Consider the following 14,295-nt stretch of genomic DNA (forward strand, 5'->3'; position numbering starts at 1 on the left):
TATTTAAGCATCTTAAGATGGTAGTGATCAGTTTATTATTAGAAAAGTTATTATTAAAGGAAAAATAAGATTACTGTACAATTAACGTAATAAATATGCCCACTTAGTCTTTACAGTACCTTATAGTTTGTATTTTTTATGTTTGCACTAGTCAGAATTTCCATGGCTTAAAATGGGAAATGGCATTAAAGAAGTTTATGTTTACTATACGAGAGTAAATGTTCACAAATTAACACTATAAATTACAAAACTAAAAAAAAAGAATGTAAGATATGTATAATCACAGTTTTTTTGGTATAACTTTTATAAACATCAAATGAAATTAAAATTTTAATTATTATATAGTAAGTTATTCTATATAATATGTAAGTGCGCGTAAAGGTAAGAAAATAAAACGAGTTTTTGAAAGAAATGTGCTTTTTATTGAATTTTACAAACCAATGAAAATAAATAATCAGTCTTACTTATAAACGAGAACGGTAGTGATGAACGAGATTTACTTCTTGGCCTCTTCTTGAGTGGCATCCTTAATTTCCTTTCGCACGGGTCCGGTTTGCTGGATTGGAACAGCTCTCTCGTCCTTTAGAGCGGCTTGCACTTGTCTAGGAGCCACTACAGTCAGTACGCCGTCAGATGAGAGTCTAGATTCAACAGTCTCGGGGCGACAGCCTTCAGGCAATGCGTACCGGCGCACGAACTGACGGGAAATGTAGCCATGCTCATCTTTCTTTTCCTCGTGTTTCCCCTCGACGACGATGTAACCGTCAGCCGTCTTCACCGTTATTTCTTCCGGCGCGAAATGTTGAACGTCCAAATTAACTTGGAACTTATCCTTGTCCGCTTTGATGCTTGAACCGAGGTCCCGTGCGGCGGCAGCCAGCTGCCTCCAGGGCCGATAATAGTCTCTCGATAGCAGAGGACTGACGGCAGCAGTTAGCAAGTCATCTGGAGTCAACGCCAACCCAAAATCTTGATCCAGGAGACGACTGGGTTGTTCCCAACCAAAAACGTACGGTAGCAGTGACATTTTCACTCACAGTATTTTTGCTTGTGGAATAAATCACTTTGTACTTCTCGGAACACTCACGATTCGCTTGTTCGCTTCAAATTCATGTCAGAGCGCCCGCCGCGTCCGTTTATATACGCGACGAACACCGCCATCTAGTAACAGGTAGAAGTTTCTCGAACACGACGTATCGACGTATCAGTAAACAAGACGGAGCTCACGTACACACTGACATTGTAAAATGCCGGCCGGCTTTGAGAATGTACACAAATAATTGCAGGTTTTTTGTTGGAAATACACAAATATTGTTCGATATCTTGTTTTAAATTGACATATTGTGTTATTCATAGTATATTTTCTTTCATGAGTTATATTACAAAACCTTAATATATATTTTTTTAATATTTGTTAATTCATTTCACTTAAATACCGTACCATTACTTTAAAAACATGTGTTTTAAGATTAGACTGAAATATTTCATTGTCCAATATTGTCAATTATTTTATAAGAAATTACAATATGTCGTATATTATTGGGGTCATTAGGGAGGTGGGTAAAGGCAAATTTGATTTATAAGTAGTATATTTGTAATTTTACAGGATTAACAACAGGTTCATTGTGGATGAAATCCTTTACATAATAAAATAGAAATAAATTACTCACGTGTTGCTATAGTTAATAATTATTTTTATTATGGTTATTACGAAATAATTAAAAAAACACATAAATATTAATAATTGACAAGAGCGTTCATCATAATTAAATTGGAATTCCCATATTATTATTAAAGAATCGAAATATTAATCAACACTGGCTTTAATTACGTGAAGATTCTAGAATGTTCCGTCATGTTTATGTACTGTCTGTATTGTAAAAGGTGTATAGTTGCAAGGCACATTTTTTTGTGTATTATACATTCAATTGCTTGATTGTTGCGTGACTAAATGATGTCCTCATTCACGGTAATTATTCTAGAATTGGATCATAACTTCGAATAGTTTTTTTTGAATACGCTTTAAATAAGGAGTGTTCTTATAACTTTTAGCATAGTAACAACACAAAGTAAAATACAGACTTTAAATTAAATTTAATTTAACCACACTGACTAAACCAGACATTATTGTACATATCTTGTAATAATAACAAATAATGGTAATGCTGCGTTTTATTCCTAATTTTATAACAATGTTTTTAACCGAAAATTTGCTTTTATCTTAAGTGTGTAACGTTTGCTGTTTAATGAATTTTTATTTGTGTTGAAAGACTCGTAATGACACCAATTAACGAGATATTTTACATTCCATTTGCAAAATTTAAAAATTATAAAAAAAGTAATCAAAAGAAAAATTATTTATCACCAATTACAAAAGCGTATAAAGAAATTTCGAGACTTGTCCCACTCCTCTCTCTCTCATAAACAATGCATCACATTGACTCATTGCGTGATTTGTTTTTAAAGCTCTCGAAGTTTCCAGATGTTTTTAACGGGAATAGTATTAATTTGAAATAACATTGATATGGTACTATTAAAACGTGGAATTTTAATGAATTTAATAAATGATAATAACTTTAAGGGAAAATATTACACATGTCTTGATAATTACCGTAACCATTTTTACTAAGTCAATGCTTCAATTCGATCGGAAGTTTGTAATATTTATGTAAACGTAAAACCATATTTTTTACAAACATCAAAACATGTTAGGTCAAATATAATTTTTATTCTGTAAGAAATAAAGGTGTTTTTATCCTAGGCTAAAAATTTTTTTCATTACTACCAAATGATTTCAACATGACTCCAAGCTTAGCCGATAAACGCCCAATGCAAGGCATAGGTTACCAAATATCAATTCAAGTAATGATTAAACAGGAGCGGTCTTTAACCATGTACCTGCAGTAATTTAACAATGTATGTATTTATTTCTTTTGCTTTTGATAAAATACGTATTACTACCAAGGCATTATAGAACAATTACTTTCCCTTTTACTTATCCAACGCATGCGCAATGGAAGAGGGCTGTGACCAATATTCCAGAATAACTAATCAATACTTTGTATAGAACAAAATTTCGTAACGAGAATTATTGCGAGAGGTGAAAAATTATATGTGGTACCACAGCGTGTTTTTATGCTCTTAAACTATAATGTATAATCCTTATATTTTTTTGAACTACAATCACAGTGACAAATATATAGGTTAATTGACTTTAGGCATAAAATTAAATCTTATTTGCTTTTAATTAATGTATGATACACCCCATCACCATCTATTAACAGCGATCGTTCGATCCCTGGATACAATCTTATATAATTCACATTTTGTGGAGTAATTATATAAGGTTGGCCCTGCTTACAAACAAGTTTCCAGATTCTAGAATCTAGAGAATCATCATCAGCAGCGTCTTCTACGTAATACCACACTGCGATCACCAACCCGCCAGCAAAGCGTGGCAATTATTGTAAATCGCCCAATAGATGTTTTTGGAGGAGACCAATGCCCTGCAGTGGGTGTCTATGGCCTAAAATAACTTCGACAACCCACCCACAAATTAATCTTCTTTATAATAATAAATAACGTAATCCAATAGAAAAAAAAATAATGTGACGTTTAGAGTTATCACTTGATACAGAGTGATCGGAAAAAGGTGTAAAGCTTTGTTTATATTCATCTCTTTAAAAGTTGTTACATCAATAATCAATCACATTGTACACTATATATACATCTAGAATTTGTATTTCCAAATCATTGTAAAAAAATCTTATATGATATGATTTACGTTGTGGTAAATGTTACTGCTTTTAGGTACAGTACATTTTTGAATATTTTTTATTTGTATTATAATAAATTAATAGGTGGGAAGTACATAGAAAAAAAAACATCAAGACCCAGTAATTACATAAAAAGAATGTCGGCACAATATAATTCAGTTATTTCATCACTTAAAATCCTTACTAATTAATATGGCATTGGTCACCGTGTTAGGTTTGTCTAAAACAAGCATTGATTAAATAAAACAACATATTCATTGTTATTCAAAATTCATTTTCAGGAACATATTATTATTAATTGCTATTCAAAGGATTGATTTTTTAAAGATGTAAGGCAATTAATACTTATAATAAATATATAAAAATAATAATATTTATTTAAACATACAAGTAAAGTACTAAGGTTCATTACAAAAAATATATTCTTGATATAAACAATCAAATATCAATAAAACAACAGTCATATACAGCTTTTGAGCATTGAAATAACTTTTGTTATAGAAATGTAGTTGAAAATAGTTAATAATTTACTATGTAAAATGTTTACGTTAAAAATGACGGGCGTTTTGCGCACATGACCTACCCGAAGCTTCGAGAATGTACTCCACCGCATAAATATGGCGATTATTCTAGTTCGCTTCTAGACGCTTCGCGAAAGGACAACGACACCGACCTTGTCATGACATTGCAGGGGTGCTTAACTGAAGGTTCGCTCATGCTTCACACTGCTTAATTTTTTTAATATGATGACAATTACTAAAGTCACGTTCTTACGCATGGCAAATCTCAACAAACAATCATAAATCCATATGAATGGATAAAGTGCTTAACTTGTTTTGCAAGCGCAAAAGGATTTTGCTTCGGCAACACATTTATGCGTTGCCTAAATTACCTGAAGTCTCCATTAAAATAATTTCATAATTACCTCGTACGGTTTATATTACTTTTTAATATCCATCATCTTCTTCGCAAAATTTTAATATTTAATTACTTATCTCGTCATAATAAAATAACTCAAGTCAAATATTAAGACTGATATAGCATCGATGTCCACCATGCTTCTCGCTTGAACAACTTGCAAGAGTGTGTTTTTTTTTAAATATCGGAATTTTTTTCTCTTATTGATATAAAAATTACAAAGATTTAATAGAATAATATAAGTAAGTATAATAATTGGTATTATTTTTTATTGTGTACATCATTTACAAAATCCTCCCATTTATTTTGATAATATTTCTATTATATAGTACAAATTGGTGGTAATATATTTATTATACGTTTTTTGTAATTATTTAGTAAAATTTGAGAATATAATATGAAAGCTGGTTAAATTTGGTGGTTTGGTAGAGAATTCCTAAAGTCCGCCATTAAAAAATTATAAAAATAGTTAATAAATAAATTGTCTAAAAATTACATTGAGTAAAGTTTGAATGCGGGCCCCGAATTTAAAAAACTCTGCTGTTTTTATCTGTTTCTAGAATTATCTACTCGGTACTAGATGGCGCTGTGGCGTATATAAAAAGGGTTCGCCGGGCCGAGACGTCATTATAAGTCATACCAAGCAAGTGTACTTTTCAAGTGCGATTAAACGTATAATCCTCAAGAAAAATGTCTCTTTTGCCATATTTGTTCGACGACAGATTCTTCGGACGCCCTCGTCGACTGGTAGATCAACATTTCGGGTTAGCTCTGACTCCCGATGACCTTCTATCGGTCGCAACTGGTCCGTTGCTTTCTAGGGAATACTATAGACCATGGCGTCATGTTGCAGCATCAGCAAGGGACTTTGGTTCAAGTATCAAAGCCGACGCTGACAAATTGCAGATCAACTTAGACGTGCAGCATTTTGCTCCCGAAGAAATAACCGTGAAGACTGCCGATGGTTACGTCGTTGTAGAAGGGAAACACGAGGAGAAAAAGGATGAACATGGATTTGTTTCTCGCCAGTTTGTAAGAAAATATGCACTACCCGAAGGCTCATTACCAGAAACGGTGGAATCAAAGCTTTCGTCGGATGGAGTGTTGTCCATTACCATACCACGCAAGGTTCCAGAATCGATCAAAGGTGAAAGGAAAGTCCCAATAACACAAACCGGTCCCGTTCGCAAGGAAATAAAAGATCAGAATGAAGGTACCAGTGATAAGAAAGAATAAGTTTTAAGTTTAGGTTTAAGTGTATTTTTTTCAACTGTTGCATTTCCAAAGATTGATGTCGTATATTTTAAGACTGATTTTTTTGTGCTGGTCATCATAATCTTGTGAACAATAAATTTTGTGTTCTTTTAATTGTCTTTTATTATTCTACTATTGAGTGTAGAACAGTATGTAGTCTATACAACTAGGTTTTGAAAATCAAAGTTTCACTTATAATTTAGTAATTTTTAATTACAAAAGTTACTTATACTTATTATATATAGTAAAACTCTTAGCATGAGGATTTCTTTAAACGAAAACTTAAGCACAGTTGTATTTTAAATTATGAATTTAATAAATATATTGTCTATATACAAAAACTTTTCACCTCTTTAATGTAGAGCAATTTTTAATTCATGTAAGTTATAATTTACATTATAACATAAGTGTTTATCACTGATGCACGGAGGTTAGATTGCTTAGTTGTATGTATATGTATTTTTAAATATACGGCTGTTAAAAGGAATAAAACTAACAAAAGATTTCATCTGTAGTTGGACAGTTTTAATATTCCAACCTTAAATGTTTGGTACCTCACAGTTATTATGAACAAAAATGAGAAAATTCCAGTTTTAAAAATTTATAAAACGGCGAAGGCATTTACAGGTTTTATGATTATTCAGGGCAAATAGTATAAAATAATTGGATTTTTTTTTTATAAATATGAAAGCAAACGCCGATTTGGAAATTATATAGATGTTTATTATTAGTATACTGTGAATAAATAAAGTTGGAGCGTCTGTTTGTAATATTAAAATAACCGCTTTTACTACACGTATATGATTATAAATACAGTGCATATAGCAAATTTATATATATTTTTAATTTTTTTGCCTATTTGTTTCGCCTAACCTCTGAAATGCCTGGATCGATTTTTACGAGACTTATATTGGCAGGTAGTAGATGTAATAAGGAGTAACTTAGGCTTTTGTTTAAATAAAATTTTGTAATGTAATGGCACCCACAAAAATCAGTTTGGGCCACATGAGGAATGCTAATAAAAGAAGACAGGTAATAAAAAATTAAACGAACAATAATTTTATACGAATCTGTTTAATTAGCTACAACAAAACGACGACAGAACCACCTCGGAGGAGACGGTGGGTAAATAATATAATATATTATATGTATGTCATAATAGTGTATAAAACAATTTATTGTTTAAAAGCTCAGTTACGCCTATCACTACAGTGCTGTGTATTCACAATTTAAATATATTATTTTTTTTCAATATCGATTTGGAAATTTATAAGTTTAATAATATAATTTTAATTATTAGAAAAATCTTGAGGTTTTTCATTTAAAAAAATATTGATTTATTCGAGTGCTTTTTAAAATATTAATACGATTACAATAAATATTTTTGAAAGTGAATGCATTGCTTTTATGATTATATATTTTTCTTTTGAATTATTAAACAAATCTTTAATACTATTTATCATTATAAAGTTTGAGATCATATGAATAAAGAGTAAAACTTACCCTGATTGGTTATACGGAATATATAATATTAAATTGTATTAATAAACAACAATTTCAGATCATTTTAATATTACTTAACTAAGCATGATTGTGCACATGAAGTTTTATAGAAAGTCTTGCGTATATTCAGTTTTTCCAAACCGATATTAAATTAACCCTAAGGTTTGTTTAAAGAGTATTGACGTACAAATATATTCTACGCTGCAACAGTTTGGAATAACACAAATAAGAAAGAACATAAAAATCAAACACAAATAATATAAATACAATAAATTACACTCTGTAAAAAAATACATTAGTTCTATGATAAATATTAAATGTTTTAAATCCTTCGCAGATTTTTTTTTAAATAACTGTGATTTTGTGTTTTTCATTGTTAGGATTTATAAGAATTTTTGGTAAATTAAGTATAATTATATTTTTTACGCAATTTATGTAAGCAGAAAAAATCAAGATTTTTATGCAGTAATATTGTACAATGATTAATTAATTAATTCTTATGATGTTCAATTTCTTAAAATCGCCAATAGCATAAAAAAGGCGCAGATAATATATGCACTGATTTAATAATTATTTTATGTAAGGTATGTTAACCGATGGTATTTAATTAAATATAGAAGTTTGTTTTAATCATTGTGAGATGTAAATAGTAAATAGGTAAATCAATTCCTTATTTAAAAAAGAGGTTTGTTTTTCATAAATCATTTAAATAAACAATAAACAAAATCATAACCATGCCCTTAACACATCCAAATTTAATTATAGACCTTTGTAATCATTCGTTTAATTTTGTACTTATTACCGTTGGTTTCATAAAACAAAACCAATTTGATATTAACGTCTAATTTAGTACGTGTTTAAAGAAATTTCAGGACGTAGTGGTGTTTTAAATGCATATTTTTTTACTATTTACACCTCGAACAATTTATATTATTAAATTGTATACAATAAACTATATAACATCTAAGCATTAAAGAATATTACGTTAACTGTTAGTGCTACGTAAATTTATATATTTTTAAACAATTTGCCTATATTTCTTATTTTATTAGTACATCTATGTATACATTCTAAATTCTAGGCTACATAAGGTTTTACGCCATCTTGCTTTGCAACATCTAATGCTAAACATACAATAAGTATAAAATTGAGCTTCATTGATATGTATCGTTAGAATCAATTTTGCAAATTTTATAGTGTTTTATTTTACATAGTATTAAAAATAAACCAAAAAATGTAAGGTTGAAAAGAACCTGCATTAAAAAAAAGAAAACAAATGGTAACACTCGGTAATCCATTATATTCTATTTTTAAAATTAAACTTTTATCATTTTATCTGTTGTATAGTAATGATGTAAAATTATATTTTGTTTGCTGAGATAGTAACGCCCTCTATTAGTAAATTTTACAAACGCTGACAATCATAGTTTTTATAATGTATTGCTAGATGGTGCTGTAATAAATAAAACATTGTGTCGTAGACCAAATAATTTTCTTCCACCAAACCATCTCATAAACACGCAATAAATAAATTTAAGCTCAATACAGTAACTAAAGCTTTGCATATTCATGAGATTTGTTTAAAAATGCTTTTAATTAATCGAGATCGAAAATTGGACATTTTTTTAAAGTATTTTTAAATGAAAAATCTTCAAGGAAGATTGATGTAATGTTATTTAACATATTTTTGTTACTATACGTATACTATACTACGTGTACCATAGAATAATAAAAGAGTTTGATTATTATGTTTCTTGTAAATAAATTGAAAAAAAAAATTTAAATATAAAATATTAAATCATGACGCATTTTATTGATGTGTACGGGCAGGCACCTTGTGTATACCATTATTAAAAAAAAATACATTAACACTTGCGTTTTGCAGATTTTAGCTTATGCCTTTAATAATTATTTTATTAAAAAATAGAACGTTAATTAAGTTGATGATAGTATAGTTATATTATTAATAAATTTTCATGACAACAACAATTTTCTAAAACAATTACCTAATTATATTCTAAAAATGTTTGATATGTTTTCGATCTTACACATAGATTTAAATAATATAACAAGAGTAATTTAGCCATTGTTCATAAGTGTTGAAAGTAAGGATAAGCTGAAAATATCAAAAATATCAATCAGATTACGTGAACATAGAGTCTGCACGTGTAGACGACATATAAGATATTCTATACATTGCGCTACGACCGTTAAAACTTTTGAGAACACAAGTACTACAAATTAAAGCTTTATTATTTACCATTTCAATACATTACATACCCTTTTACGCGTCGCGTTTTTTCGGGAAAACATTTACCTACGTGTACACTTAACTACAACTAATTCACGCGGGAACAGCGTAGCTAGGAGAAAAAAATACATATAATCATATTTCTGTACGATTTGATCAACGTAATTATTATTTTATAGTTTTTTTTTCATTTTTATATTATTTTAGATATTCAGGGAAAAAAAATAGAAGAAATTGACAATAGGAATTGAAATAATTCAATGGCAAAAGCGATTCCATTAGTTTTAATAACATATTCTTTTCAACAATTTAAAAAATGCTCTCTTTATTTGTCGATTTTAGCAAAGATAATGATTTAAAAATCTCTTCGATACATTGAAGCGAGTTATTCGCATAATATAAATTTCAAAAAGTAGAAATAAATTAAAATTTTAATGACCTGAATAATTAACGTTCATAAATATTGAAATTGACCAAAATATGTATCTGCCGCAGATTAAAAATAAAAAAAATCGCTGTACGGCTCCCGCGTGTTACATCTAAATGCGTCATCACATATATTTATAACATATAGTTTCTTAACGGAAAGGCAAATTCTATGTCAGCTTCTACTTATCAGCGAACTACGTTTGAGACCCTAAAGTACTGTGCACGACATACATTTTAGAAACAACCTTTATGTAAATAAATATTCGCATCATAGATAAAAAGTAATGTTTAATATAAACCAATTATATATGTTTTACGATAAACAAAGTTGGATGCTATCAAGACATATATTTAAATAAATAAAAAAGATACTCGACTACGGAAGTAAATTAAGTCGTTTAGAGTCAAATGAGATAAGACTTTAGACTGACTTGCCAATTTTTACTTTTTCGCAAGGTGACGTAAAGGTATATAATACGAGTGATATAATCATTGTTGTAGTATTTATCGCAGTCGAGCAAAAATAGATATTTACACATCTAAAGCACAAATATCTACACTAGTAAACAAATTAGAACAGATTCCTAACAGTGTAAAAGGCGTAGTACTTATTTACAAAACCCAGCCTTTAAGATCGACCTACAAGCACCAGTTCTAAGTCGAAAATAAAATGAAGTACACTTAACTATGATATGTTTAGTTAATCATCTCAGTCTTCATACTACTACTAGAGTCAGTCCTAAACTATCTGATTTTACAGCTCCATAAGACAAGGACGTGATGTTTTCTAAACGAAATTCCTCAAAAAGCATCTTAGAATCATTAATAGTACATTCAATTTCATAATACACATTTCTAGAAAAATATTTAAGTATAATTGCTTCCACAACAAGTTCATTATAATTAGTACATATTGTAATACTCACAGCTTTATTGATATGTTTCGTTTCATTATAATTATTTAAATATATATCATTTACATCAACTACATAATTTTTAGTGTTCACATCAATTTGTGCGTAATCAGAAGCAAGTGCGTTGTGCATATAATTTACATTAGTTAATATATTAGCTTCTTTAAATTCTTTGTATTTCTTCAAAATAGATATATAGTCGATTTGATTTTCGAAAATATGGCTCTTATTAATAAAAGGAACAATGCTCAATGAATTATTCAAATCTTTAGGATTGTTGAATAAATTCGGCAAGCAATAAATGATATTAAGAAAAGTGGTAGTAATAAATAGTAGGAAAGTATGTTTATAATTTTGAATAAAGACGATAAAAGCTATGAACATATAAACATTTATGTCGGGCAGGACGGCGATTGCCGAGGAACTAGGGGGCGTTGGGTAGACCACGTCGACTTCTGCTATTTTGAAGATGGAGAGCAAAAGATGTGAGGAGATGTCTTCGTGTTGCGAGTTTATGCGAGATTTGACGATCTTTAATACATCGATGCACGCTTCCTGTAAATAAATCAAATGATTGGACTTAGGTATAATATTTACGGTTTTTTGGTTTGAATTTAAACCGGTTTTTATTAGTGTCTGTCCGTTTACTTGGATAGCGGTACTGCTTTAATAAATAAATTTTAGTACCCGGCATCTGATTTGGAATATCGAAACTATCCTTAGAAACATTAATCTTTAATAAACGGATTAGGTTTAAGATTTATCCTACATTTTAACTAAGCTGTCGTAGCATTGTATAAAAGACAGCGCGTTACAAAATGGACTCAACCGAGCTTTCCCAAAAGTTTCACTCTTTTGACCAATGTAACAAATCGAAAGCCGTGTACTTTAACAAAATGTCAGTTCAGAAATAAAAGCTAATTAAAAGATATATAACGCAATTCAATGCCGTTCTAAGAAAAATAATTATCAATTTTTAATTGATGTACATTAACTTTGTACATATATCGATAAAAGTTATATATTTATAAAGATATACTATACTTCTTTCAGCGTGGTCGTTTCAACCCATAAGGCGACCACTGCAAAGATATCTATGGGGTAATATATAATAATCACCACGCTTGGCAGGGGGTTTGGCGATTGCAGTATGGTATTATGGCACGAAGACGATGCTACTACCCATTCTCTGGAAACTTGTTTGTGAGTAGTGGCAATTCCATATAATTAATGCACAAACTGTGTAAATTATATAAGACTGTATCCCTGAAATCAAACCCGCGACCTACTATCAAGTCTCAGTCCTCCACCGATGGGCTACCACTGCTCGAAATGCCGAGTAATATAACAAAAAGATCAATGCAACCGTGTAGTTCAAATGGAACTTTTTTAATATGAGGCAGTTCTTTTACTGGTTGACCAATAAATCAATGCATACATTATTTAATTCACCCCATTATGCCACTGATTGATATATCACTAAGATAAAACTAAACCAGCAGTGTCATCTGCTTCATTTGATTGATTTCACTAATATTTTGTTATAAAGAAAACATGTGGTTATTTTTAAATGTATTATCAGTAATTTATTGATAGTATATTTCTTTCGGTCTGTAGACGAGTACAAAAAATTGACACATAAAAAAAAACAAAAATTAAACATGTACATTTTGTTTTAAAGTAATGCCGAGATGAAAATTTTCTCTATGTTATAACACAACAGTTCTTCATGATACAACTCTTTACGCATTAATTCATTTGTTGTCGCATCGAAGAGATTAATAGTAATATAGTAAATAGGTGCCTTAAGAGGTGAATATATAGTACATTTATTTTCAATTAACTTATGTTACACCGTATTTAAAAGTCAATGGTCACAGAAATAATCTTTAACGTTATAGTGACATAGTTAAAAAGTATTTTCAAAATTGTGATTATAAATACCAAAAATAAATTAATGTAACTTCTAACCTAGCTTTAAAACTTGCTGACGTATGACCTATAAAGGTGGGCGGACATCTTTAAAGCATTCATACCTAAAACTAGTCACCTTATATGTATTAATTTAGATATTTCGAAGTTTTATTTAGGTTTCTATACTTTCACTGTTCGAATTATAATAGTGGGCAGCTAGCTGGGCAGCATTTGTTTATATAGTACATAGTAACTTTTGCATTCGAAAATACCTTTTCCTTATCCAATAGATCTTCGCCGGCTCCCTTGAGGATCTCTTGCTGTCGCGGTGGCACGCTAGCTGAGATGATCACGTTTTCGTTGCTTATGTTGAACAAAGTCAGCGTGCAGTTTGTCTGAAATATACGTTGATAAGTACCCAGGTTGTATATGTGCTACACTAACCTGGTATTGTGTGAAAGAAGAGCCTGAAGTTTGTGCCCACCCAGAAAATTAATGAAAAATTTGTCCGACAAAATTTTATGTATATTGTGTATTAAAATTATGAATTTTACTTACATAAAGTTATAATACTACTATATTGTTTCAGGTGGTCTTATGCAGTTTTATTTGAAAATATTTATCATTAACTTTATGATGTCAGCCTTTGCACGTCCGATTCCAAGCGGCCTGCATTCAGCGTCTTCTAACGACATTGACAGGGTCATCTGTCCTTGACAAATTTCTATATCTATATATGTATGTTTTGAGACTGTTCAAACGACAACGACAACTCTTATTTCTGTGCTGTCAGTGCGTCTTTAGTTATACCCATCAGCGGGGACTTAGAATCGCGGTCTATATATATTATAGGTCTATATATATTTTAATAATTAATTATTTAATGGTATCAGGCGTTACCTTGCGGAAGTCCATCCTAAGTAAGAAAAGGACCAATATTTAGCCACTTCCGCACATGTAGTGGTAGTCGTGCAACAAAGTGCACCGCCCGCCTGCCCGCTGATAAATGCGTATGCGGCAAACAATGCGAATCACACAACCGCCACCGTCAAATCACTCAACACGTGTTTCACCCCTCCACAGGGCATTTTCAGAAGTTATGTTACATCGGTAACTTTGTTGCCCGACTACCACTGCATGTGCGGAAGTGGCTAAATATTGGTCTTTTTCTTACTAATAACTAATTAGTTACAAAATATGTCTATCGCACAATGATACATTTTTTACAGTTACGTGACTTCACAACGAGCTTACACTATTATAAGCGACTTGCATTTGGCATTTTGCGATGACTTTAAAGTCGTCTGTTTAACTTGTAGGTTTCAACTCCACTACT

At 30.5% G+C, this 14,295-nt stretch overlaps 3 protein-coding genes across 3 annotated transcripts in view; 1 reads left to right on the plus strand and 2 right to left on the minus strand.

Moving 5' to 3' along the window:
- Positions 1-399: 399 nt before the first annotated feature.
- LOC137925285 (protein lethal(2)essential for life-like) lies at positions 400-1,097 on the minus strand. Its single transcript, XM_068768710.1, has one exon. It carries the CDS (start codon positions 1,025-1,027, stop codon positions 497-499), a length of 531 nt encoding a protein of 176 aa, XP_068624811.1. The 5' UTR covers positions 1,028-1,097; the 3' UTR covers positions 400-496.
- Positions 1,098-5,333: 4,236 nt separating this feature from the next.
- LOC137925303 (protein lethal(2)essential for life-like) lies at positions 5,334-6,062 on the plus strand. The gene has a single exon (XM_068768745.1). The coding sequence runs from the start codon at positions 5,385-5,387 to the stop codon at positions 5,928-5,930; it is 546 nt and encodes a 181-aa protein (XP_068624846.1). The 5' UTR covers positions 5,334-5,384; the 3' UTR covers positions 5,931-6,062.
- A 4,785-nt stretch (positions 6,063-10,847) lies between these two features.
- Positions 10,848-14,295, minus strand: part of LOC137925134 (uncharacterized) — a 244,851-nt gene continuing 241,403 nt past the window's right edge. The window contains exons 14-15 of the mRNA XM_068768518.1: positions 13,232-13,354; positions 10,848-11,600 (exon numbers count right to left, since the gene is read on the minus strand). Of these exons, the coding sequence (XP_068624619.1) occupies positions 10,848-11,600; positions 13,232-13,354 (876 nt within the window). The remainder of the gene's footprint in view (positions 11,601-13,231; positions 13,355-14,295) is intronic.

Source organism: Battus philenor, unplaced genomic scaffold (assembly GCF_028537555.1).
Source record: "Battus philenor isolate CCGP_79_NKW_IND1 unplaced genomic scaffold, ilBatPhil1.0.hap1 SCAF_26, whole genome shotgun sequence".
Classification (NCBI taxonomy): domain Eukaryota; kingdom Metazoa; phylum Arthropoda; class Insecta; order Lepidoptera; family Papilionidae; genus Battus; species Battus philenor.